The 24,686-nt window shown below is 42.0% G+C and overlaps 2 protein-coding genes across 3 annotated transcripts in view; one reads left to right on the forward strand and one right to left on the reverse strand.

The window, feature by feature from the left end:
• The window catches only part of phyhiplb (phytanoyl-CoA 2-hydroxylase interacting protein-like b), a 15,769-nt gene extending 12,993 nt beyond the window's left edge, over positions 1-2,776 (forward strand). The window contains exon 5 of the mRNA XM_034237761.1: positions 166-2,776. Coding sequence (XP_034093652.1) covers positions 166-703 — 538 coding nt within the window. The 3' untranslated portion in view covers positions 704-2,776. The remainder of the gene's footprint in view (positions 1-165) is intronic.
• Positions 1,525-24,677, reverse strand: LOC117560757 (protein FAM13A-like). Of its 2 annotated transcripts, none has more exons than XM_034237757.1 (20): positions 24,255-24,677; positions 22,558-22,759; positions 22,193-22,402; positions 21,401-21,581; positions 19,529-19,706; positions 18,726-18,847; positions 13,366-13,566; positions 13,125-13,179; positions 12,754-12,845; positions 11,542-11,596; positions 6,899-7,100; positions 5,809-6,058; positions 5,501-5,633; positions 4,955-5,036; positions 4,331-4,563; positions 4,139-4,222; positions 3,924-4,040; positions 3,270-3,484; positions 2,915-3,016; positions 1,525-2,417 (listed from the first exon to the last, which is right to left on the reverse strand). In XM_034237757.1, exons 2-20 carry the CDS (start codon positions 22,613-22,615, stop codon positions 2,294-2,296), a joined length of 2,694 nt encoding a protein of 897 aa, XP_034093648.1. In that variant the 5' UTR covers positions 22,616-22,759; positions 24,255-24,677; the 3' UTR covers positions 1,525-2,293. The 2 variants fall into 2 exon arrangements, with proteins under 2 accessions (XP_034093648.1, XP_034093647.1); XM_034237756.1 differs by having other exon boundaries at positions 24,023-24,677.
• Between the last annotated feature and the right edge of the window lie 9 nt (positions 24,678-24,686).

Genomic DNA, 24,686 nt, shown 5'->3' on the forward strand with positions numbered 1-24,686 from the left:
ATCAGACAAACTGGGCTAAGATCATTACAGATCCAGAGATATTGAAACTACAGATCCTCCGGCTGCATCTGACACATTTAATCAGTTCGGATCAAAACAATGTGCTGCTCTTTACCATTCACATGTTTTTGTTCACAACCAATTTCCTTTTTCCCTACCCTCCAGGGAGGATCAGGGGAACATGATGCTGCAGGCGGTGAAAGACAACAGCGGCAGCCACGGCTCCCCCATCAGCGGCAAACTGGAGGGGGTTTTCTTCAGCTGCAACACAGAGTTCAACACGGGCAAGCCCCCGCAGGACTCCCCCTACGGCCGCCAGCGCTTCGAGGTGAAGGCCGACTCGCTCTTCAACCTCGACACCAACCTGTACTTTGGAGACTTCTACTGCATGTACACGGCGTACCACTTCGTCATCCTGGTCCTGGCGCCAAAGGGCTCCGCGGGGGACGACTTCTGTAAGGGGAGGCTTCCTGCGCTGGACCTCTCCAATAACAGTTTCCTCACCTGCAAGCAGGAGGAAGACGGGAGTCTGGTGTTCCATCACGCCCAGGACGTGATCCTGGAGGTGATCTACACGGAGCCCGTCGACCTGGCGATAGGCTCGGTGGGGGAGATCAACGGGCACCAGCTGATGAGCATGTCCACGGTAAACGCCAAGAAGGACCCCAGCTGCAAGACCTGCAACATCAGTGTGGGACGCTAAGGATGTAGAGGAGGAAGGACTGACCTCTAAACACACAGGAAGACCACATGTACTGACCAAGCAGACCAACACATGCATGAAGCAGCAGATTTAGTAGGCTCCCAGACATGCAGCATATCTGACACCGCTCTGTACTCTGAAAGAGTGGACGATACAAAAAAAGAGGAAGGTACACACTCTGACACCTACACTGCTGTCTCCTCATCTGAAAAGGGTTACCCTAAATGTTGAAAACATAAGCTAAGATATCACGCATTACTGAGTCATAGAAACCTGGGACACCAACACAGCTCATCCATCCTGCAAGTCAACACTGAAACCCTTTAACTGTAGGCTACTAACGGTCTGCTCCTATTCAATTTGCTGTTGTTACTTTATACACTTGTTTTGTTAATGCCTTGTTGTATTGTTATCCTGAGGGTCGCGTCCACTGTCTGTGTGGACGAGCATTTAGTCGTTTCCTTTGACTGTTTATTGATTCAGAACTGTTTTCTTCTCATTCTTCAGTAGAGCATTTCAGACTATTCCTTTGTACCTTCTACTAGTGGCAAAGACTGGAACGACAATTTTCTAGGGCTGCAGCATCGATAGTCATCTTTCTTTATACCAAAGGTATTCAAACCCAGACGTGAAACTGCTGTGGAATCTTAACAGAACTAATGCAACAGCCTCTAAAATGAAAAAAAAGCATGATGCAGCTCTCTGCAGCATGAAAGCTGTCAGCACCTCTACCATAGCAACCAGCTCTGCTACAGCCGCTTTGATTTAAATGTAGTCTGTGAAAAGAAAGAAAGTAGAACCATAAACTGTGTTGAGCAGAATAAATGTGAAAAAATATTTATTTTTATTGATACATTCATATATAGAAAATTATATAAACCAGAAGTGCACAATGCCGAAAGCTCTGATCATTGTCAACAACTGCATTTAGAGGGAAATAACTTCATACAAGCAAAGTGGGGGGGTACACACCAATCTGATAGCAGAGAGAAGTTGCACTACAATGCCAAGCTTCACCAACGTTCACATGTTTTCCAAGGTTAACATGTCAATTCAATTCAGTCACAATTATAAAAATATGAATGCATATCATAGCACAATGTAGGATTGAAGAGCAGACATGTACAAACACGACAGGATTGTCTCATTGATTGCATTTAAGCTTACACACTGTTTGCCAAGAAAGCACTTGTTTTTAAGAAAATGCCGTTTCCGCTTTGGGCAAAGCTGTCCTGAAAGAGTGTTTTTGCAAGGAAGAAAGCAAGTTACAAAGTGGCATAATGTGCGTGAATAAAATAACTTGCATGTAACAAACACCAAGTTGTTACAGCAGTCACCCCTGACATAAATTAGTGCTACATTAAATACACTTCTCATCAGGTTTATATTAAGATGCGTCATAATGACAAAGGATCTTTTGGGACAAACCCGCAGTCATGCTGCTTTTCATTAAGATGGTCACCAATTTCCTCAGTTTTCCTCATGTAAAGTGCGTCAACAGAAAACGACATAAAACAAGACCAGAACCACAAGATTCAGAACCTGATTTTCATAAAGGATTGAGTCCGATAAAGTCCCACTGTGAGTCACTCAGCTGCTCTTGGTTGAGTCCCGTTTACTGAGCAGGGCCTCCAGGAGGCGGAGCTTAGCTTTGAGGCTCTTATACTGGCAGTACTCCTCCGCCATTGGCCCCCGGTCCTCCTTCTGACAGAACCTGTTAGCGAAACACAAAGAAAAAAAGAGGCAAAACTTCAGTAGTTTCCAACAAACTGCAGCAGCTTCCATAACTGGTTGATAGTCCCTATGTTGCCTTACTCAGATAGCTTTGTACAGTGTGTATTGTAATCTTACTGTATTTACTTTGGAGGACTAACATGTACAGTACAAAGGACGTGAACAGAGCAAACGTCTATCTCTTCGTCTCTTTCCCGAGCTCTCTGTGCGGTATTAACGTGCGTGCATTTCACTGTCGTACCATAAGATGGGATTTCTTTTGTGGATGTTTTTTCTTTGTTTTTCACAAGGCATTGTTGAAAACCAAATGTTTCAAGTTTATTAAAAGATAAAACAAAATTCAAAAGCCAAGTAGTTTTTTTGTGTGTGTGTGTGTGTGTGTGTGTGTGTGTGTGTGTGTGTGTGTGTGTGTGTGTGTGTGTGTGTGTGTGTGTGTGTGTGTGTGTGTGTGTGTGTGTGTGTGTGTGAGACCTTTACCTGCCAGTCTGTGTGTGGAAGTTCTCCTCAAACTCTCGGAGCGCTCGGTGAAGTCGGTGCCTCTCTGACCGCGCCGTCCTGAGGTGATCCAGTAATTCTGGTCTGTAAAAGAGCAGAAAATAATGTCTTAGTTCTTTTAGATTGTCTAGACATGTGTGCATTTAAAGTTAAGATGATAACTCATAGTTTCAAGCAAGAAACAAGCTCTTCTTTGAAAACAAACTTCCTGTTAAAAATTCCTGCAATAAGGCATGGGACGACATCACAATCTGAGATGATTATCCTGGTCACGATACATAGGATATAGATCAATCAATATTTATTTAAATGGTTATAAACACACACACGTACGTACCTGGAAGCTTCATGTAGTGTTGCCATGGTGACGATCTGTGGCTGGAAACACTTCACCTCCTCCAGCGGGGACACGAGAGGCGTTTCAGACGTTTCTAAAGAAGGAAGGTGCAGCGAGTCGTCTGAAGACACACAGCGAGGGGGCTTCAGTCGGAGGGGCTGCAGCCTTGGGCTACGCTGTTTGGGATGATCTTCATCAGAGCCCTCCTCTTCCTCCTACGTGAACAAAGAGGAATCACTATTCTGTCGTTGTGAACACAGAAACGCAGGGAAAACACATCAATGTTGAAACTGACTCTGTTCAGCTAGTCCTGAAATAGCTTTTTAATATTTAATTGAATACTACTTCGTCATAAACTGCAAGATTTTAGCTTTATTCATCTTGCCTTTAGCTAAAACTGAGGTCTAACAGTTTGGTGCAGTTCTCACATCTGTCCACTAGAGAGCAGCAGAGAAACACTTCTGTGTGCCAGGGTCAGATTTATTTATATATATATATATTAACATTTATTTAGCTGATGCTTTTATCCGAAGGGACTAAAATACACTTCAATACAGTAGACATAAGTGACATAAAGTGGGCTTGGGTTATTTCCGTTGCGTATCAGACTCCATCATTCCTTTCTTTTTTGTATGCAGTATTAGTTATACTCACAATGGTTGGTATGACTGTGGCAGCAGCAGCAGCAGCAGCAGCAGAGAGCAGCAGCTGCTTCAGGAGACGGTACCGGTCGTAAAAAGGTTTCATCAGAGTCCGCTCCTGCCTGGTACTCTGGAGGAGAATGATACAGAAACCGATTATTCAATGAGAAGTGAGATACAGTACCAAAGTGGAGCCAGCTAATTAAAAGACATGAAGGAAAGTCTCACCGGCCGTCCGTGCAGACCCTCAAAATGCAGCAAACACTTCTGCAGGCTGGTCTTCTCCAGAGTCATCTGGAAATGGGACATCTCCTGCACAAACAGCCACAGATAAATACATGTATGCATGGTCAGAAACACTGACAATGAGATCACCAAACATATATTATAATTGATGTGTTTGAAAGTGTTTCTGCTAACCTTGACGCTGTCGGGCAGGCCCAGCTCTCTGCGTCTCTCCTTCAGTCTGTTGGATATAGTATTGACCGTTTCCTCCACGTTAGCTTTGATGTTGCTGTTGTTGTTTAGCTGCTGCAGCTCAGTGCCTGTTGGTGCTGCCTCCTTCTGGTCTGAGTTGGTTCTGCGTGTTTCAGATGACTGGTTAAAGTCTCCCTGACCTTTCATCCCCCCTTCTGATTGTCTCAGCTTCAGCTCTGGAAGAGGACGAGAGTTCAGAACATTTTGAAATTAAAAACAGAAACAATTTGAGACGTTGGTTGTCTGGTAAACATATTTGAAATGGTGAAATTATTCTGTGATGGATAGCAATCTAATGCATTTATTCAAGTACAGTCATAATTAAAATGTTGTAAACTTCTTTGTACTCAACCAGACATATTTGACTTTTTAAAATAAGCTTACAAAATTACAATGCGAAACATGTGCATGCAAACTTTTTTTATTTTGTGACCCAATACAAAAAACAAGTGTTGAGATATTTGAATGTAATGGAATATTTATTATGTTGTTGCACTGGCTCTGAATCAATGTCCTTCATCATTAATTCATGTGTGTGAGTGTGTGTTTATGGTTATGAAAACTGACCTTTAAGCTGCTTGCGACTCTTGATGAGCTCCTTCATCAGTCGGGCCACCTCCGGATGAGCAGTCTTGTCGTTGTGGGCAGGCTAAAAGAAAAAGAAGAAATACATACAAACTCAGAGACAGAACAGGGTCTCCTGCATCACCTACCAAGAACTCTTTACTCTACTTTATCCCCTGGTCTGGGCCAATTATAATTGTGCACCAACATGCAGCAGCAACCAGTTAATAAAGACTGAGTAAAATATTTACATTTTTTACAATTTTCCAATGTACCAGCAGAGGGAAATATTCTCCCTTTAATAATGTTTGTTATAAGAAGCCACAGTATCATTTGAGAACGTAAAATAACTAATTTACACACGGTAACACACACACACACACACACACAAATATAATAATAATAATAACAATAATCCTCCCCATGGCTCTGTGTGAGAGCTCATTATTGGCTTAGGAAAAAAACACTGAGCCTCACACTCTGAGGAAATAAACTCCAATCAGATGATGACAGAAGAATCTCGCTGACGAAGCATTTCCTGTTCCTCACCTTATAGTGCTTCTCCTGTTCAAAGCACTCCTCAAAGTGCCTGATCCTCTTCTTCAGAGTGTGAATGTGTCTGTTGAGCGCTGAGACGGAGACAGAGCCCTCGTGTGGCTCCGAGTGGACACTGCTGCGAGTCCTGAAGACAGCAAGAAGCATTCAGTTCCATGGTAAAATAACTCATAACCTGCATGTTAACCTTTCATCTCAAATGAAAGGCATTGAAGAAGCACAGCAAATAAATGCAATGTCCCACCCTCCTGTCTGTGTGCCATTATTCCTAAATAACGTTTTTGAGGAAACAGTTGACTCACATGCGTATGTGCTGCGAGCAGGGTGGGGAAGGGGCCGTATCGGGGTCCAGGTTGTAGCGCAGGCTGTGGCTGAGGTTGGGGCAGCGTGGGGAGGGGACGGGGCAGTCGCTCAGCGCAAAGCGGGAGAGCAGCGGGCTGGTTTTAGGGCCCGGGAGGATGGGCAGGGGGTCGTTTCCTGAAGACCCCTCAGAGAGCAGGCTGGTGTACAGGACAGGACTGAACTCTGAGGAACCAGGGGAGGGGGAGTGCCCTGTAGGAAAGAAGAACATATAAATGTACTGTTAATCTATAACAACTTTGACTATTTCTCATTTGAGTTTAAAAATGTAATTTATAATAACTTAATATAGGAGAACCGACGGGACAAAAGAGATAAATGTAAGAGAGGGAGAGACATGGTCGATGGAGGAGATAGGAAGCAAACAAAAAGGCGTAAGGTATGGAGAGTAAAAGACAAACATAAAGAATGAGAAGAAAGTATTTTGAACACCGTTTTTTCAACATCTTTGCTGGGGAATACACTTTTTTTGTTTTTCTGACAATAACAGTGAACACACATATCTGTTATAATCTGTATGGTAATAAAAACTACACTCAATTGTATGTTTAGCCAGCACAGAGACATGGAAATAAATAAATAAATGTACAAATTCGTCATGTCACAGGCGGCTGTGCGTTGATGCAACAGTAACAGCATCATACCTTGATATACTCGACTCATCAAATAAAGACACACCCAGCTCTGAGATAGGATGAAGCTCAAAGCTCGCTGTCAAGCTTTATTCACTGTGAGCCAAAGGAGTAACATCATCTAGGACAAGGCTTTAAATGAACAGATGATGAATCAGGCACTATAAATAATAGCACTAATACATTATGTACATACTGTATGTTGTACTATATAAAGTGTGGCTCTTGCGTTGAGAGGGATATGGGTTTGATTCTCTACAATGGGAGCTGAAAATACCTTGAATTGATTTGGCATGGTAACATGATAAAAGTGGATACATTACATTATTGGAGATAAGCTTTTACAACACAAAAGAGATCGTTACCACTGTTTCTCGGCACTTCATTGCTTTTGACTTACCAGACTGCGGAGAGTCTTCCCGGTCCTGAGCTGGTGTGCACGGCGGCGAGGGGAGAAGCAGCTTGTGGGTCAGAACCAGGCTCTGCTCCTCAGTAGAAAGAGGCTGTGTTTGAGCAGGGAGGTAATCCTGACCTTGGGGGTCTATAGGGGAAGACGGGGGTCCCAAGTCAGCCTCCAGGGCATGCATCTTGAGAGAGGGACTCTGGAAACAGAAGCAGAACATGGCTTCAGCGACAGGACAAGTCAGAGAGATGTTTCGTAGTCTGCGTGGAGGAAGTCTTCACATGCTGCTCAGGAATCTTCAGAAGTCCTGTAAAAGCATTTAGCTCCTTTATACGAAGAGAAATATTCTGGCAGGAGTGTCGTCGGTAAGAGAGTGGCAGGAAGAGGTGAGACTTGTCCTCGCCAAGAAAAGGAATGAGTCAGATTAAAGTGTATACATCGCTTTTAGCAGGCTGCTTTCGTGGGTGGCTGGAAGTGCGAGAGCAAAGGACGAAGTAGGATCAAAGTTATTGAAAAGCAAAAGCCAGTCCGTTACAAATGGTCATCACAATCAGCACATTCCTCTTCTGACTTGCTGTCGTGCATCAGCATACAGCGTGGGATCCCTGACGATCATCACGCAGTAATCCCGTTAGCAGTATCGCTGTGATTCTCAGATCATGTTTGTGGGTCCGCCGGAGTATTGTCCTCACAGAGAATCCCTCACTTCCACATGGCGTTCCTCCCGACCGGCTTTCTGCTACTGAGCTGCCTCCACATGGATTATTCAACATGCAGGAGAGAAGGGGGGGCGGTGGGAATACCGCTCATGTCGGTGCGTGTGGTGTGGGTGTGTGCGCAGGGGAGGAGAGAGGCGTGACGAGGCGTTTCCATGGCAACGTTGTCAGAAGGAGCAAGGGAGCCTATTTGATGGAGCTGCAGGGAGTCGCGTAGTGTCTGCCTCCGTATGTGTGTACGTATGATAAACAGAAAACAAAAAAGAATGTTATTGAGCTGCAAAAGAAACCTTAAGAGCGCAGGGGGAAGGTGTGAAAATGATAAGGATTTCAATCAGTTTCTATTGTTCATTTAGGTGCTGTGACATCATTCTCAGCATCAGCAGCAGCAGATAAGGGCTCGGCTTCGTCTTCCTCGCCCTCCTCGGCTGTTCATTCATAAAAAAAAGCACTGCTTTGTGCGTCAGAGAGAGGGGGAGGAAGGGAGGGAGAGGCTGCTATTTCTGAGGCAAACACCCACAGGCAAGCAATATCACACTTATACACACACAGGTACATACACACAGGTACATACACACACACTATCGCTGGAGGTATCAGCAGTCCTGTTGTCATAGATACCCTCAGTCTAAAAGTGATAACTTGTGAATATAAAAAGACCGTGGGGAAGGAGAACTTACGTCATGGCTGATGTTTCTGCCTCGGCAATCATCGTGTCTGTCAGGAGAACCTCCTCCTCCTCCTCCTCCTCCTCCTCCCTCCTCCTCCCTCCTCCCTCCTCCTCCTCCTCCCTCCTCCTTCCTCCTTCCTCCCTCCTCCTCCCCCCCTACAGTAACAGACAACATAATGGAGCCTCATTCCCAGAGGACACTTCCTGACACGACCAGCGTGGGCACACCCACGAGTACACGCACATATGTAGGTTACAATGACACATAAAGAGATATTATTTAGTGTGGGGGAAACTTCTGAAGCAATGGAGAGTCAGGACTCAGAGAGACACGAGGAGAGCTGGAGCTTTGATGTCAAACACTGGTGGTTTATTTGGAGTTACGGCCGGAGAATTGACAAAACAGGTGGTGTGTCACGAGTTGACGCAGGGGCCGGTTGCCAAACCAATTCTGAAGAACTCTTTCTGCAGCTCGAGGTTTTAACTAGTTCGGAGTGTAATAATCAACATTCTTCATCAGTGAGACTAAAGCCATATGGACCCTGAATCTAAGTAGAGCTCTCGTCCACAGAAAGAATGTATGCCAGGGAACCTAAACCTTCATCCCTGTCATAGACTGGCAACAACAATGCGCCCAAGCTGCTCCTCCTTAAGAGAGATAGCTGCAATACCCAAGGCCGTAGACCTATGCCTTGAGAAAAGAGACAGTAAAGAGAGAAAACGATTAACTGTGTCGAAGGTTGAATACTTAAGCAAATTATTCCCGAACATTGACTTTTAAAATAAACTTTTTTAACAGATTGAGGTTATTTTTCTCCAATGAAATTTAAAACGAGTTTCTTTAACTAAAGTCAAGACCAACAGACTTTCACATTTCACTTATTTTGTATGCAAGTCATTTGTAAAGGTGGGACAGCAATCTCTCTGTGACTCTCCAGGGTGTATTTTAATAAACTAAATGTATAATGTTATCATGGGTTAATCTGGTAACCCTGATTTATGTAAATCATTCAACAATATCATATCAAATATTCCCTTTTACACTGTCTGTGCTCAGATATTAACCAGGGTTGCCAACTCTCACGCATCTGGCGTGTGACACACGCGTTCACTCTCAATCTCACGCTGCCCAAACTATTCTCACGCCAAAAACAAGATGAACCAGAGATCGTTTTTGGTTTGTTATTTAAAATGTTGAGTTGACAGCTGCTCATGCTGTCGATCTGCTCCCTCCCCGCCCCCACCACTCTTAACAACGTTAACAGACAGCAGAGCAGTGGGAGCCGGTTGGTCAATCCCCGACCCGTATTGCGCATGCGCAGATCTAAGAAATGATCAAAAGTCAAAGGTTGCGTTCCGATAATCCAAAAATCAGCTCCTAAATTCTAACCCTATCTCCTATTCCTTGACCTCTGAGTGAAACGTCACGGGGTTAAGGGATAGTGGATAGGAGAATTCAAAAGGACTTAGGAGAAGAGACCGCGGTACTTTAGAGAATCCGAATGCACTTTCACTATCTGACGTGTTTATGATGCGCCAGCGGACGTCATGAATGTGCGTCTGCTGCTGTGGGGAAACTATGGAAACTACAGTTTTCTATACAGCGGACTACAACATGGATGTTTAATAAGAAGGAGGGACTACTGTAAACTCATCTAGAGACTCTGCACCGTGCTCTGATGCTGTTGCTTTATGCTTTATGAACGTGGACAACAGAGAAACATATTCTTCATGACCAAAGTTGGAATTGAAATAAAAAAGGAAAGTGAAACTTATGCTCATCACCCTCTCCCTCCGGTCCACATTAATACAAATGATCCCAATACGTATGATTGTATGAACTATGAAAATATCTTAAAATCAATACAAATGTATTTATTATAAACGTTAGTCCTTAACACCTATCACTGTGTATATCACCATTCAAACATCTTTTAAAAGTTGAACAAACCCCACACAGCTCAGTAAACACTGTGAAATGTTGACTTTATTTGATCATTTCAGTAAAAACTAACGTTCATATTTCTCTTTTTGATTATAATACTGATGAACGTTCAGAAAAAAGCACTTTGGCAATTTACCACATACGTTTTAAAATGCTTAATAAGCACCGTAATTTTCATGATATAATTTCTCGGTCATAATCGGTTGTTTCCGTGAACGGCCGACTGTTGAGTGACGGCAAATGCTGCGGCTGCAACGCATTGTGGGGCAGCATTTTCTCCTCTCTTTTCGGTTAGGGAGGTCCAGTGGTTCCTAAACTAAAGGAGGTTATAAAGGAAGTTTGAAACCTCCTTTCCTTTCATTTGGAGAATTGGAACGGCACTTATCATGGCTGCCAGTGACGTACTTCCGGGTCATTTCACTCCGTTAGGAAGGTTCCTAAGCTAAATGGACTATTGGAATGCAACCAAAGTCTGCTGCTTATTGTTCTACTAGGCCAAAATAGAGTCAAAGAGTATATGAGAGTGAGAGTGTGTTAATTAATATATTTGGCAGTTTGGAGTAAATCTGTAGATTTGTTTGTGTTTCATGCGATAATTAATTTTGTTGGATACATTTTCCCGGAAATTATTGCGATAAACGATAATATTGTTGGCACCGTTAGACCACTGACATAATGATAATATATAATAATAATTCAAGTATATCCTTTCAAACTGCTAGTCACATCCTCATGTAAATGGCAATTTATCGAGGTCAGAAAAGTTATCGAGTTCATTTTTATTTATCGTACGATAAGTAAGTAAATGAATTGCTTATCGCGACAGGCACACAATAAAACAGTGGAAACAAACATGTGTTTGACTTTCATTAGTGAATGAAACTTTGTGCCCTTTATAGTCTGTGTCCAATATTGTGTATTAGCATATATTGTATATATATATATATCCTATATATATGCTAAGGTCCCGCTGCTGACACGATAGCAGTCATTTAGTGCGCATATGTGTAATTAAACCCATGATATCAAAATCTGACTCCAGCCAGGCACCCAAAGTTGGCAACCCTGTATTAACTAAGCATTCATATCACTTTATTTGTTATCCAGTATCTTAAGAGAACTGACAAGACAAATGCTCTTTCTCAGTGACTTTTTTTTTTTTTTTAAATATATATTAGTGCATTAGATCTTTCTGGCTTGCAAGCCCAAGGCTACACACTCTCAGACCGGGTCATTTTAAAAATGAATTCACTTAATGGGAGCCTGTGGAAATGTTCTCTGAGATGGCAGTTTCAAAAAGTCTGTTTACCTTCTTAGATTCAGCGGTTTGGGATCCTGCTTTGTGCTTTTCGCAGAACAGCATCCTGAAAAATAAAGAAGTGTCAGCAACTGATTGAAAAATGTAATTGTATTAATAACTAGTTTAAAAAGAGAATGTGAAAATAAACACTGTTTCACAACCCATGTGATTTTATTGCCGATTATCTCTGTTAGTTTACTATTCATAGACAATACTGCATGAAATGTGCTCCAAGGCAGCCCAGCGCTTTGTGTAGCTCTGAGGCAGACGGTCATCTGGCAGAGCCATTAAGGTTAGGCTTATTCATGTCTGACACTAATGAGGCATAATTTAGAGGACCTGCCCTGTGGCACGGGGAGGCAGCAGCACAACAAAAAGTCACCATGCCAGTTTTGGGTCGACCTAATCCGGCTACTTAGTCTGCTCCATGTGAGCCCCTGTGGCAAGGCAGTGTTATTTGGACTGGAAATATATCAAAACCATGACTGTGAGCAGCACTCGGCTCTGACAACATACTTCTCAACTGAACTGAGAGGAACCACGGAGCATCCAAAGGAATCAGATAATACTCATTTAGATACATTTAAAAACAGCTCCAAAATACTATCATGGCCCCTTTTATTTAGATACTTTTCTTTGATTTGAGATTGTGTTTTCAGATTAAGTTTTAAAGGTAGGGTAGGTAAGAATGGAGAAACCAGCTCGAGTGCGCTAGAATTTGAAAGTACACAACCGGAAACAATCTGCCTCTTCCTTCAGACTTCCTCACAGAGCCCCTCCTCCAACACACTCGAACACACACATGACCAATGAGAGATACGTTTGTGCACAGATGGAAGGCTGACAGGCAGGTAGGCCATCCAGTTATTTTAGCCGGGCCGGCTCAGATGATTGGTCATGCTTTTTACAGCGCCACGGCTTCCACAGATGAAATTATTTTATGTATTTATTGTCAAAGCACTTAAGATATTCATTGCTATCGGGATGTTAAGTGCATTCCGTGGAATATAACAAAAAGTGTTTCTGAAGTGAATGACCTACCCCACCTTTAACTGGCTGATTTAAAAAGGGTTAAATGATGGATTCTTATTCCACTTGGATGTTATCTGCCAAGACCAATGAGCAAAAGATGGCTGCTGGCTGCTCTAAAACAATAGAGGAAATCAGGACTTCCGCAACATGTCATGGTGTGTAGTCTTCCTGCAGTAATGTTCCTCTCACCTCTGTGTGCGGTGAGTCGGTGTGATGCTCTGTGATTCAGAGGCTGTGCAGCGGTCTGAAATAGAAGATTTCTGCACCGCATCGGTGGGAGCCTGAAAAACAATTCAGTCCATGATTAAGAACCGTTCATGATGAGGTGAAATCGAGCTAAACACTGCATAAGATGTATTTTGCTGTACAAAAAAGGTGGACCAAATGTCTATGGTTATATAATACATTTGAAAGATAACTGTTATTGCTGAATTATATTTGGCTTTCGAGGGGAAAATGGGGAGAAAGTAGGAATTAAGAAATACTTGAAAGTAAAGAGAAGAAAAAAAATCAGTGAGTGCTAAACTAAGGTGAGGAACAAATGTGCTTTCTTTCTCTACCTCTTCATCCTCCTCGCTCTCATTCGGTAGTGGCACCGTGTACTGTGAAGAGGTCCTGTTGATAAAGAAACACTCAATAAACTAGAGGAGTCACACAATTCCTGTTCCAAAATGTTTAAGGATGAAGTAGATCGGCAAATGCTTATCTTCTTAAAATGTAGTAAACACTTGCAACACTTTGGTTCCCTTGGTACATCATTACAAGGTGACCACTTGTGTGTGGCAACAAAAAAGAGCCTACCGTTGGGTGGTACACTTCTGGAGGCTTCTGGGTGGTCTGCTCTGGTGAGGGTGTCGCTCTGGCCCGGGGTCAGAGGGGGGGGAGATCATCCAGCCAGCCTCTGCTCTGTCACTGCTCTCCTCCAGAGGCTGCTGGTCTGGAATCAGCTTCTGAAGGTCAGCGCTGACGTCAGAGCTGGTTTCACAAGCCTGTGTGTCAGGACTGAGGAGAGACAGAAATAGAGAGAGGTGTGCACAAACAGGAGGAGGTGAGGAGATAAGGAAGTATCAGTTTCTAATGAGGCATGCTTTTTTAAAGGCTTCGTAAATTATATATATCATAACATATGAACAGTTCATAAATCACAAGGTCCTTTATGGATTGATCAGTGTCAAGAAAAATGATATGAATAAAATGTTGGTACAACCCGTTATAGGGGCCTCCGAATAATTGACACAACTTTATCAATTGACTTCAAGGCAAATTGGAAATGTGTTGTGTATCAGTGAGTCTGCATATCTCAGGACTAACAGGAGTAGATGTCCAACAAATGAAACCTAGAATAAACTGCTGGCCTCCGCGCCAGGTAACATCCAGCAGGTCACGAATCAGCAGCGTTTAATCTGAAGCTACACTATGACACATGAAGTTCGGATGAGATGCTCCAAGCAATAACAAGCACGAGCGATTTGCTGCGACGTGAACCAAAAACAACCCGGTCACGTTCCTGCTCAAAGCGCTGTATGACTCCAGATCTGCAACCTGCAGCACACGGGTTAGCAGCCCAATGCTGCCTTTAGGGCAAACAGCTGAATGCATTATGAACATAACTTGCTTTTCTGCTGCAAGGCCAACTTCCTCAAACAAGCTCCATCCTAAAAAAGCTTAAATAAAAATAAAGGTTTCAAAACAACTGCAATCTAATGTTAACACTGTTGATATGCTAGATGTACACTTTAGCCTCTGCTTCTCAAACCGCAGATTTATTTATGTGTATTTGTGTGTATTCCTGCTAGGAATAGTTATATGCATTCTTGACATTAAGCAGCTACATTGAGTCTTAGACGTGCTTTATCTCACTCACTTGTGGAGGGTTGCAGCCCTTTGGTTGTTATCACTGAGGCAACAAGAAAACATCCTTCGCCAAAACATCTAAACTCACAGCGGTGTAGCATACAGATTTACACACGACAGTGGACAGCTTGCTGCCTTCAGAGGACAGATCATTCCAAAGGTAAAAAGAAAAGAAAGAAAAGAGGATGACTTATTGATGGTCAACAACACACAAGTGTTCAATTACCGGTGCACACACTCACTCATATGTCACAACTTCACACACATACACCATTACACATAGTTCCAACTCAAATGCTAACATACACATACTGTATGTACTCGGATAAAACAGCACTTAAATATATACAAATCACTACAATACAGCAGAGCTGATATTTACTGGCCCTTTGAGTATAATGTTGAAAAAAAAAATAATAATGTTTTTTTTTATTTTAGATTTTTTTTTTTTTTGGGCCAGAGTGCCTTTATTCCAGAGAGGGTGTTACATTGAGAGATAGAGGGGAATACATTGCCTGAAAACTACCTACTGTAGTGACAACTCCTGTCATTTATTGCATCTCTGCGTGAATGATTAGATCATTTCACCTAAATTAAATCAAATGAAATGATGTTGATGGTTAAATTAGCTTCACATGTAGGCCTACTGAGTTATGAACTTGCCATTTAGATATATAAAGGCCTTTGATTTAATTAAACACAATATATGCACTCCACTATGCTGTTGTAGTATTTACTGAATCTGAAGCTCTTAATATGATTGCTCATATTTCAAGCCATCTTTTTCCCGGCCCCTTGCATTGGATAATTTTCATCAACCGGCCCCCATTCCAAACTAATTGAATAGCCCTAATGTCACACTCAAACACATCAGTATAAATGCTGACTGATATTAGCATTATCTCCTGATGTCAACACTGGTTTAAAAAAGCAATAATTACTCATGTGTATTAACCAACAGACCCCATTATTTAACATATGTCTTGACATTTGCTGTATATTACTATTGATGAAAAGTAGCTTACTAAAAACCCTCTGACCTTTTTCTCAGAACTAGATCTTGTGTGACTGGTAAGACACAGAAAACAGATACCTGTTTTGAAATCAAACCCCCTGTAGGTATAATTAGACTCGAATCAATATTGGCCTGTGAGACGTTAGTGCCAGACGTCAGCATAGAGGTCTAGACTTTCGGGGAAAGACCAACATCCCAGTGACAAAACCCAATCCGACATGTGCAGAAGCAAATACCAAAAAAGGGCCAATTTGTATCTGTTAATGCCAAATGTAGTCAAAGGCTAACATTGTTAACAAAGGAACCATGAGGAATATGGCTACCTCTGTCTTTCGCTGCTGGTCTTGAATTTAATCATTATTAACCATTAATCATTATCATTTAATAATCCAATCATCCAACGTTTTATAGTTATTTAATCTTGCTCTGACTGTGAAAGTGACAAAGTTGCGTGCCTTAGATTTCAGACAATATATTCTCTATTATCTAGAAAGATAGACAGTTGGGAGGAGGCAGCATCTTCTGCCTGCTAACAGATGAGAGTGGGAAGCTGTTAAATGAAAAATGATTGATATGTGTTAGCTCTGTGAGTGTTAAAAAAACAAAACACTTAGAAGCGATGAGAGCAGGCATGGCAGAACCTTTCCTTGCAGCTTGACTGATTTTAAAACAGAGAGAAAAAACAGCCATTTGGCAGGCGGGCAGCTGGAGTGCATCAACGTGAGCTGTGGAAAGAAATGGAAGTGTCCGTCTTTTTTCTGTTATGCAAAACCTGGATGGCCAATAACCCTAGTGTACACACACACACACACACACACACACACACACACACACACACACACACACACACACACACACACACACACACACACACACACACACACACACACACACACACACACACACACACACACACACACACACACACACACACACACACACACACACACACCACACACACACACACACACACACACACACACACACACACACACACACACACACACACACACACACACACACACACACACACACACACACACACACACACACACACACACACACACACACACACACACACACACACACACACACACACACACACACACACACACACACACACACACACGTTATGCAACCTGTTGAACCTGTGCTCTTTAAACTGAGACGTGTGAGTATTTTAAAAATACAGCCTGATCAGTCTTAAATCTGGCTGCCGTGATGTGCCATATCTTCGTAAACCCTCATATCAAATGTTGCCGGTAGTTCACAAGGATATTATTAGCAATTCCTCATGCTTGTTTGTTTTCACTTACTGTCTTAATTACCTGAATTCCACCGATGGCAGATCTGTTTCATAACAAATGTAACCAATACCACAGAGCATGAGGTGAAGCGTCTTTATCTCCATTAGCTTCAGGCAGAATTCCCATCAACACATTAATGCCCCGGCCACACGAGGACAAAAACGCCCGTTGCGTTACTGTTTAGTGTCATATAGACCATTCGGCCACACGAGGACGACCGCATACGGCACTAAACGACTGAGGAAACGATAACGGGTCCCAAGGTGGATAGAACGGCATACGCAACGCTCTGGGGGGTCAAACAGCTCCGTGTGTGCGCCATACGATCATTTTCTGATAATGATTGCGCAATAGCCCCGCCTCTCCCCACCTCTGCTGCTCACCTCCGCGTACCCCGCGCCATTGCTGATGTGTTTCGCCACCAACAACAACAATGGCGGATCGCAGAGTTACTATCGTGCTCCGGACGCTACTGACCATGCTACAGTTCTTTGTGCAACATCTACAGCAGACTTACACATCCGGAGGGGATCTTACTCGCTGCTTTTGTGGATATGTACTGCAGCTTCAGCGATCATTTCCTGATAATGATTGCGCAATAGCCCCGCCTCTCCCCACCTCTGCTGCTCACCCCCGCGTCAAAGTAAACTGCACACTGAATTCAGATTATTTATCTTTCTCTCGATATGGACATAAACGCGAGTGAAGTCTAATCTGACAGGACGGAGACACCTATCAAACTACCTAAACTAGTTATAAATATGTTTATTTTTACTGTCGGCCGGGTCACTCATTACTGGATCAGCTGCTACATGAAACAGACACTGGCGCTGTCCAAAGAGAGGGTGGAAAAAGAGAGGCTCCGTGTATTTTTATTATTATATTATATAGAGTCATTATTCATTTGTTTTAAAGCTCAATAAATAACAAAGAAGACCTTTGACCGGCACTTTTATAATTTTGTCGGAAGATTTAAACTTTAATACACGTTGACTGGCGAAAAACTCTGCCCGGTTCCCTCGGCCCCCACCGCGGAGAATAAACAGAAGGGCAACCATGACAACCATGCTTCTTCGCTGCTTTTGTGGAAGAAGTTACAGCGCCACGTACAGGCTCCTGCATATGTACTGCAGCTTCTCCAGCGGTTGGAGCTAAACGGAGCGGTCTCGTGTGGACAGACACTATCCGGATAACTATTGCGTGTGGACGGAAGCTTGTTTGCGATTGCGTTTGCGTTAATCCTATGCGTTTAGCCGTTTTCGTCCTCGTGTGGCCGGGGTCTAAGACACCAGACACACAACTGTACCCATACATGGTAGACAGCCACACAATTAATCAGCAAGTGCAAGGCCATGTCACATGCTGTCTACGGGTGGACGAAAAAAGAAAATATATTAATGACATCTGATGTCTACAACCTTGTGGCAACCCTTCAGGATTTAAAAATAGCACCGTGGCCTCCGAGTTCATTATGAGTTGGAAACGTTCCCCACAAGCAGATGTCAGCTATAGTATGTAGATTAGCTGGGGAAGCAATTCTTCCACCCATCTTCAATTAAAAACAATGTGATTTTACATTAGTCATTAGAATGAAAGGCAGCTTTACAGGCAACTGCACTTGTTTCTGTTGACTACAGATACTGGATGTGTTTCTGCCGAGGGTTTGTGACACAGTTGGACATCTTTTTTGACTTCCATGAGTGAAAGAAACCTCCAGAAGTTGGCCCTAATTCACTGTGAGTGATGTTTAGTCTCAGTGATAGAACCATCAACCTGACAACTGGCTAAACGATGCTGGAGTGAAATGCTACAGGGGAAAAACTCCTACTTATTCTCGCAGTAGAATATATCTGAAGGGAGAGGATTGTTTGTATTCACACCAAATGAATGTTCATTGATACATTAACTGTGGCTAAGGCTCAGTTGCATGAACATTAGTAATTCATATCTGTATATCTATGCAGTTACAAAGTCACTGATGGTACCTGTTGAGTTGGAAACGCCTCTGTATTGTTTGGTTAACACCACTGCTCGCTGACAGTGAAGCGGTCTCTCCCTCCGGCCTCTGCACACTGCTCTGCTCTGAGTGACAGCTGCTGGATTGGAGCTACCAAGGATAAAAAGGGTTAATACTCACATCTCTACAGAGGCAACAAAACCTCAAGGTCAGGGACTGCAATGTAATACAGTGTTCATGGTTATACTGGACTAAGGCCAATCATTATTTATAAAGAGTATGAAATGACTGATATTTACACCATAGTTTGGCAGTACTTACCTGCTGTATCAAACACCTAGTAGGGTAATAAATCATTGAGCATGACCTGGAATAAAATGAGCGGTTCAGCTTCATGGCTATCATGTTCAGCAGTAAGTTTGCTGCAGGTCTGATGGTGCAGATTACATTAAAAAGGGCTAAACCACCAACAAATCTCTCAAAACTCACTTATTCACTCTCGCTTTCAAACTCTGATAAACACCCTATAAAACTCCCATGTGCTATTATTATCATTTTTACAAGCCCACTGTGTTATCTCCGAAAGCCTGCAACCTTATATGAAAATATATCTATGAATAATCTTAGTTACCACAGGCAAAACAACCATTTTAAGACCTTTATAAATGTCATAGACTGTGCACAGATGAGATAGTTATGTTGTTGATAAAGGCTGTGGGCTTGTTGATTATTTTTGCATTAAAATCACAAAGTGTAACAAGACAGATGACAACAATTGATCAGTGAGAAACCATTTTTGATGAAGGATATAAAAAAAAAAACATGGTTCACCTCAAAGTGTGAAAGGGCAGATAGGGTAGGAGGAGGGGGGGAGGAGGAGGAGGACATGGAGGAGGCCACTGTGTCCTCGGCTGGGATTGGAAATAGATCCTGGTGGTGCCTCAGGAGATGGTGCAACAGGGCATTACACACATTCTGATCGTCCAGCATCCTGGGTCCCGCAGGAACACTGCATACAAATACAAATATAATGTCACACATACAGTACAGTACTGTGTAGTGCAACAAAGATCATGGAAATGGGTCCACCTAGTGGAAGGAGGCAGCAGTGAACTGAGATAAACTGCTCAGACAGTATGAGGTAAATCAAAGTCTTACACTCGGGAAAGTCCATCACCGATCACCCACTAACCAAAATAAAAAAGTCACGCTGTACACGATTGTGTAATTTCACTGTGACGATGACAACTTTCAAATTTCAGAGATATGTGCAGCTTCTGGTCATTATATTTACAATACAGAGATAAGCGCCACCTTAAATAGTCTCCACATGTTTACCTGGAAGCAGCTATTTATTTAGATAAACATGCTTTTGTTGACATCATCCACTTTATATTAAGGATGTTTATAATGTTTGCATGTTAGGTAAAGGTTAACAGAGCATACATCCAGGGAAGAGCATGTGAAACATGTGAGTATTAATAGATGTGTGTTTACATGGCAGACGAGTCACGGGGATGACAGGAGAAGTGTTCCACATGGATTACATAACGAGGAACAAGCTGTTGGGAGTCTTGGTTGACAAACATGCATGAGTTATCGGGTGGGGGCCAAATAAGCTGTCACATATGCTGCATGGCACGAACATGTGCTACACTGTCTGTCACACCAAGTCATTTATGTGGGTTTGATGGCAATATCATTTCAATCTTGGAAAAAGCAACAGAAAAATAAGTGGGTTACGTTAAAGTGGTGTTTACATTATTTTGCAGCATGTATCCGTCATTATTACCCCAATGTTTACTAAACCATTACACTATTATTCTCTTTCTATGTGAGATGTGAATGTAAATCCAGAAAGAAATGCAAAGGACAGTCTCCAACTCTCTGCTGCTAGACCCACCCCTAACTTTTTCCAAGCATCTAATGCCAACTCTTTCTTCCCCTTAGCTATAATCATAATCACATGACATTTTCCCTTCAAAAGCAGACTTGTATGGTGTGACTAACACCACATTCCACTGACATGCTGTTCACTTCTGGAACCAAGCAGACATAGATAGACTGGGAGATCAAGGGATGGGGGCAGTTGAATGGGTGTTGATGACGTAGGATATGTCCTTTGACTCCTTTCCAACCATACAAATCTATTTGTCGAGTGTGTCTCCCTAGAGGTTGTGGTTGTTTACAATGATGGCTATGTTCTGTAAACAGGAGGGGGAGAAGCTGGAGATAAAATCCTGATGACATCTTTTATAATCAGTCGGATTTTTGTGTGCCATCAACTGCATCCACACCCATTTCCTTTAGGGACAAACGTGAATCCACCCAAACTTAGTGGTGCAGAAAAAAAGACCAACTGAAGCTGGTAAATGGGACCAGAACTGGGTTTGTTTGATTTCATGAGAAACTAACAAAGTGGGTTTTTTCTCTACATCTGTATTTGACTATGACAAACCATAACCATTGATTGTGCAGGAAACATCTGCACTCTCATTTGCTGACCTTTACATTGTTCTTGATTACACTTTTAGAGAAATCCAGCTGTATCTTTCTTCAAAACTGTGGGAAAAGCAATATTTTGAAAAGTCTAAAAAACGGTTTTAAGCTTAATGTCAGAGTAAACACACAGCGTACTGATTTGATTAGAAGGACATTGTGTCCAAGTTCAGGTCTTAAAATGTGGCCGTAACAACAACTTACTGAAATATGCAAGGCCCGAAGATTGTTGCCAGATTTTCCACAGGCATGTGATTATATTCTCTGTGAGCGGCCACTCTGGACAGGAAGTGGATGAGGTAAAACAAAATAGTGAGGTTGTCATCAGGCAGGTGGCAAATGTTTTCTCTCAGAGACCGGTTCATCTCTGCCTCATTTGCATATCCTTAAAAATAGACAAACACATCACAACATTAATTAAACTGAATTCCGCATGTATGGATATACAGTTTATAACCAGACTCAGAAAGTTGGTATATTAACATACCGGACATACATACTAGCACTTCTGGTCCAGATATGAATTTCTACTGAAGAATTTACCAGACGATTTAGACCTCTTAACTCTGCTGTTTACACTTCTACTTCTTTGCAAGGATTTGTTTTGAAGATGAAGTGTTGGAAACATGAAAACCTTCCAAGAAATACAGAGTCTGCCAAACATTGGATTAAGAACAACAACCATCCTACAAGTTCTCATTCTGGCTTTAAATATTTGACTTTTAATCTAATGCTTCAAGACACAATCATCAGAGTTTAGACTATCTTCAAACCAGGAGATAAACTGTTTGTATAGCCATTATGTTACTGATTGGTTCACTTTATTCTGCTCATTTTGTGTGTTTGCTGCTGTCATTTATATTTTGTTTAATCATTTAAATGTATGTTGACTTGGTTTTTATAACTTCTCTTTTTTTTTTTATCTTAAGTACTAGAGAAGTCCATTGTTTAAGGCTGTGCCTTTTTGACCTTTCCTAAATCAAATCAAATAAATACCTTTGAGGCTCAGAACCAGCTGTTTGCGCTGGGGTTCAGGAACTATGGCGATTGGCAGCTCCCTGAGGAAGAGTTTGAGGAGCGACGCCACGGTGGGGACGTCTCCCTCATGCTCCATGTCCACCCTCTCCCCACAGTCTGAGCGCTGCCTCAGCTGCCTGGTCCGCACAGCAGACCCACACAGGCGGAACAGCCCTCTGTGGTGCAGTCCTGAGGTCAAAATCAAGTACACACACAGGTGATGTTTGAGTATTGTTTTCCTTGAGAGACCAAGATAATGATGAAGGATATGAAGGGGGAAGGGATGTGCTAAAAAGGGACTTTAAGAATAGCATAGGACTCATGCAACAATGAGCCTCAATTACCATTCTTATCCAGGAACTCCACCATGTCTCTTAGGACAACAGGTATTCCATCGACCATCTGCCCGTCCTCTCGCAGTGTTTCTAAGGCAACGGCAAACACACACCTTGCGGACAGTTCAGGCTTTGAGACCAGGGTGAGGGCAGGGGGCTCCGGGCTGACCTTAGCACTGGGCCTCAGGATGCTCACTGAGGACGGGTCGCTCTGCATGGAAAGAGGACATACATGCAACAGCTGATTCATAAACAGAAACATTACTGAATAGACAGAGGTGTTAGAAAAGTAGTGAGTTTTTCATCTCCAGCGTGACTTACATTTGAATGGGGTCATTCATATGTTCCCAGGGTCCTTATTGTAAGTAAGATATAGTGGGCTATGCATCTCAAGTTGCAAAATAACAAAGACAGAGGCATTTTTCAAAAGCAGGTTGAATGGTTTTATGCATTCAGCTGCTGTGTTGATATGACTGTCTAAAGTCATGAAAACGGTCTTGCCTGTAGATTTGATTGTGTAGGTTTTAAGGAGTACAACTTCAATAGGCTATAAGATATAGTGGATCATTTCAAGAAATACAGAAGCATTTTGGTCTGCTTTAACATGTCATATTAAGAGGTTAAATTAGCTGGGGAACAGTGGAACAAAGTGTCCACTTCTATTACTTGACCAATGTCATAAATGTGAAAACGCTTGCTGATTATCAATACAATAATACACTCAGTGAAGACACAATGGCATATTTATTGATATCGACATCTTGATATCTTTATTCTTGATATTGAAATCGTCAAGTCCAAACATTTAAATATTAGATCTTGTACTAAGTAGAAGTATCAGAGTGAAGAAATACTATGTTACAAAAGTCCTGCAATCAAAATGTTACTCTAGTAAAAGTACAAAGAATGCAAAATGTCCTATTTCAGAACAATATATATTATATGTTTTGATTATAATGATTGATGCATTCATTTGTTTATCAAAGCTGGCTAGTTTTAATCACTTTGTAGACTGTAAGATAGTTAGTGCATTAAATCCAGGTGTAACTAAATCTACATTTAGTGTGGTTTATATTTCACATTAATAAAATCTGCAAAGTAACTAAAGGGACTTACTAAATGTAGTGGAGTAAAAGTACACGATTTACCTCTGAATTGTAGAAGGGTACAAAGTAGCAAAACATTGAAACACTCAAGAAAAGTACAAGTTTCTCAAAATGTAGCCCAAGTGCAGCACTTACTAATTACTAAAGTAAACACCACTGAATAAAGTTACATCCATTAGATACATTTCACAACAACAGCTGTCTTTCTGTGTGGTATTTCATGAAAATGAAACTGCTAAGAAGGTAGTCTGTTTTTAATACTTATATTAACAAGTACAAATGCCCTACACAAGGTGTAATCAATTGGAAAATCAACTGGAAAACACGGAGCCATGTTATAAGACAGCAGCTAGTGTTGCTAAACTTACACAGAGTGACACAGAAGCGCTTGCTCCCATTTTTCAGCTCACCGCACCGGGACTACTCTCCATATCTCAAATGTAGACGTATTTCTCCCTCTCCCGCGACATAAATAATGCTCCACTCTCAGAAACTCCCGGGAAGTCCAGCCAACAACGACCCATCGTTCTCACATCCAAACGCTAGGCTTGCAATAAGTAATACATGCTGTTAGTAAAATGGTTGGGCTATACTTCCTACCGTAATGTTAGCTCCCTTGATAATTGTTTATGTTGCTAGTCACGTGACGAGTAACCATGGGGACCGGTGATAGGGTTGCCAGGAGAAGGAGAAGCAGCTCATGAGGATGAAAATGGTCGACTGACTTTGTATGAAAGCTGATTCCCCCGGGAGCAGTGTGTATGTTTCCTGTTAGAGGAGGTAAAGTGGAAGCGGAAGGACGACATGTTATTTTATGTTTTCATGGGAGATTTGCCAGAAGTGTGCCCCTGCATAACAAGTGCCACATTTAAAAAATAAATGTCTGTACACTTTTGTTGTGGTCTAAAAAACACAATACAAATAATGGAAACGGAAATGATAAAAAAGGAGTACTGTAAAAAAGGTTATCATTTAAATATGAATACTAACTATAAATAAGAACACTTTTTATTATGTTAATATTATAAAAAA

The sequence above is a fragment of the Gymnodraco acuticeps genome, unplaced genomic scaffold, assembly GCF_902827175.1.
Source record: "Gymnodraco acuticeps unplaced genomic scaffold, fGymAcu1.1, whole genome shotgun sequence".
Taxonomy (NCBI): Eukaryota; Metazoa; Chordata; class Actinopteri; order Perciformes; family Bathydraconidae; genus Gymnodraco; species Gymnodraco acuticeps.

Coding starts and splice junctions, on each gene's coding strand:
- LOC117560757 (XM_034237756.1), bottom strand. CDS start 24,052: ATGGGAGCAAGCGCTTCTGTGTCACTCTGT. Junction 12,846..13,124: donor AGAGCGAGGAGGATGAAGAG/GTAGAGAAAGAA, acceptor ATTGTTTTTCAG/GCTCCCACCGATGCGGTGCA. Junction 2,418..2,914: donor TTCCACACACAGACTGGCAG/GTAAAGGTCTCA, acceptor TTTCGCTAACAG/GTTCTGTCAGAAGGAGGACC.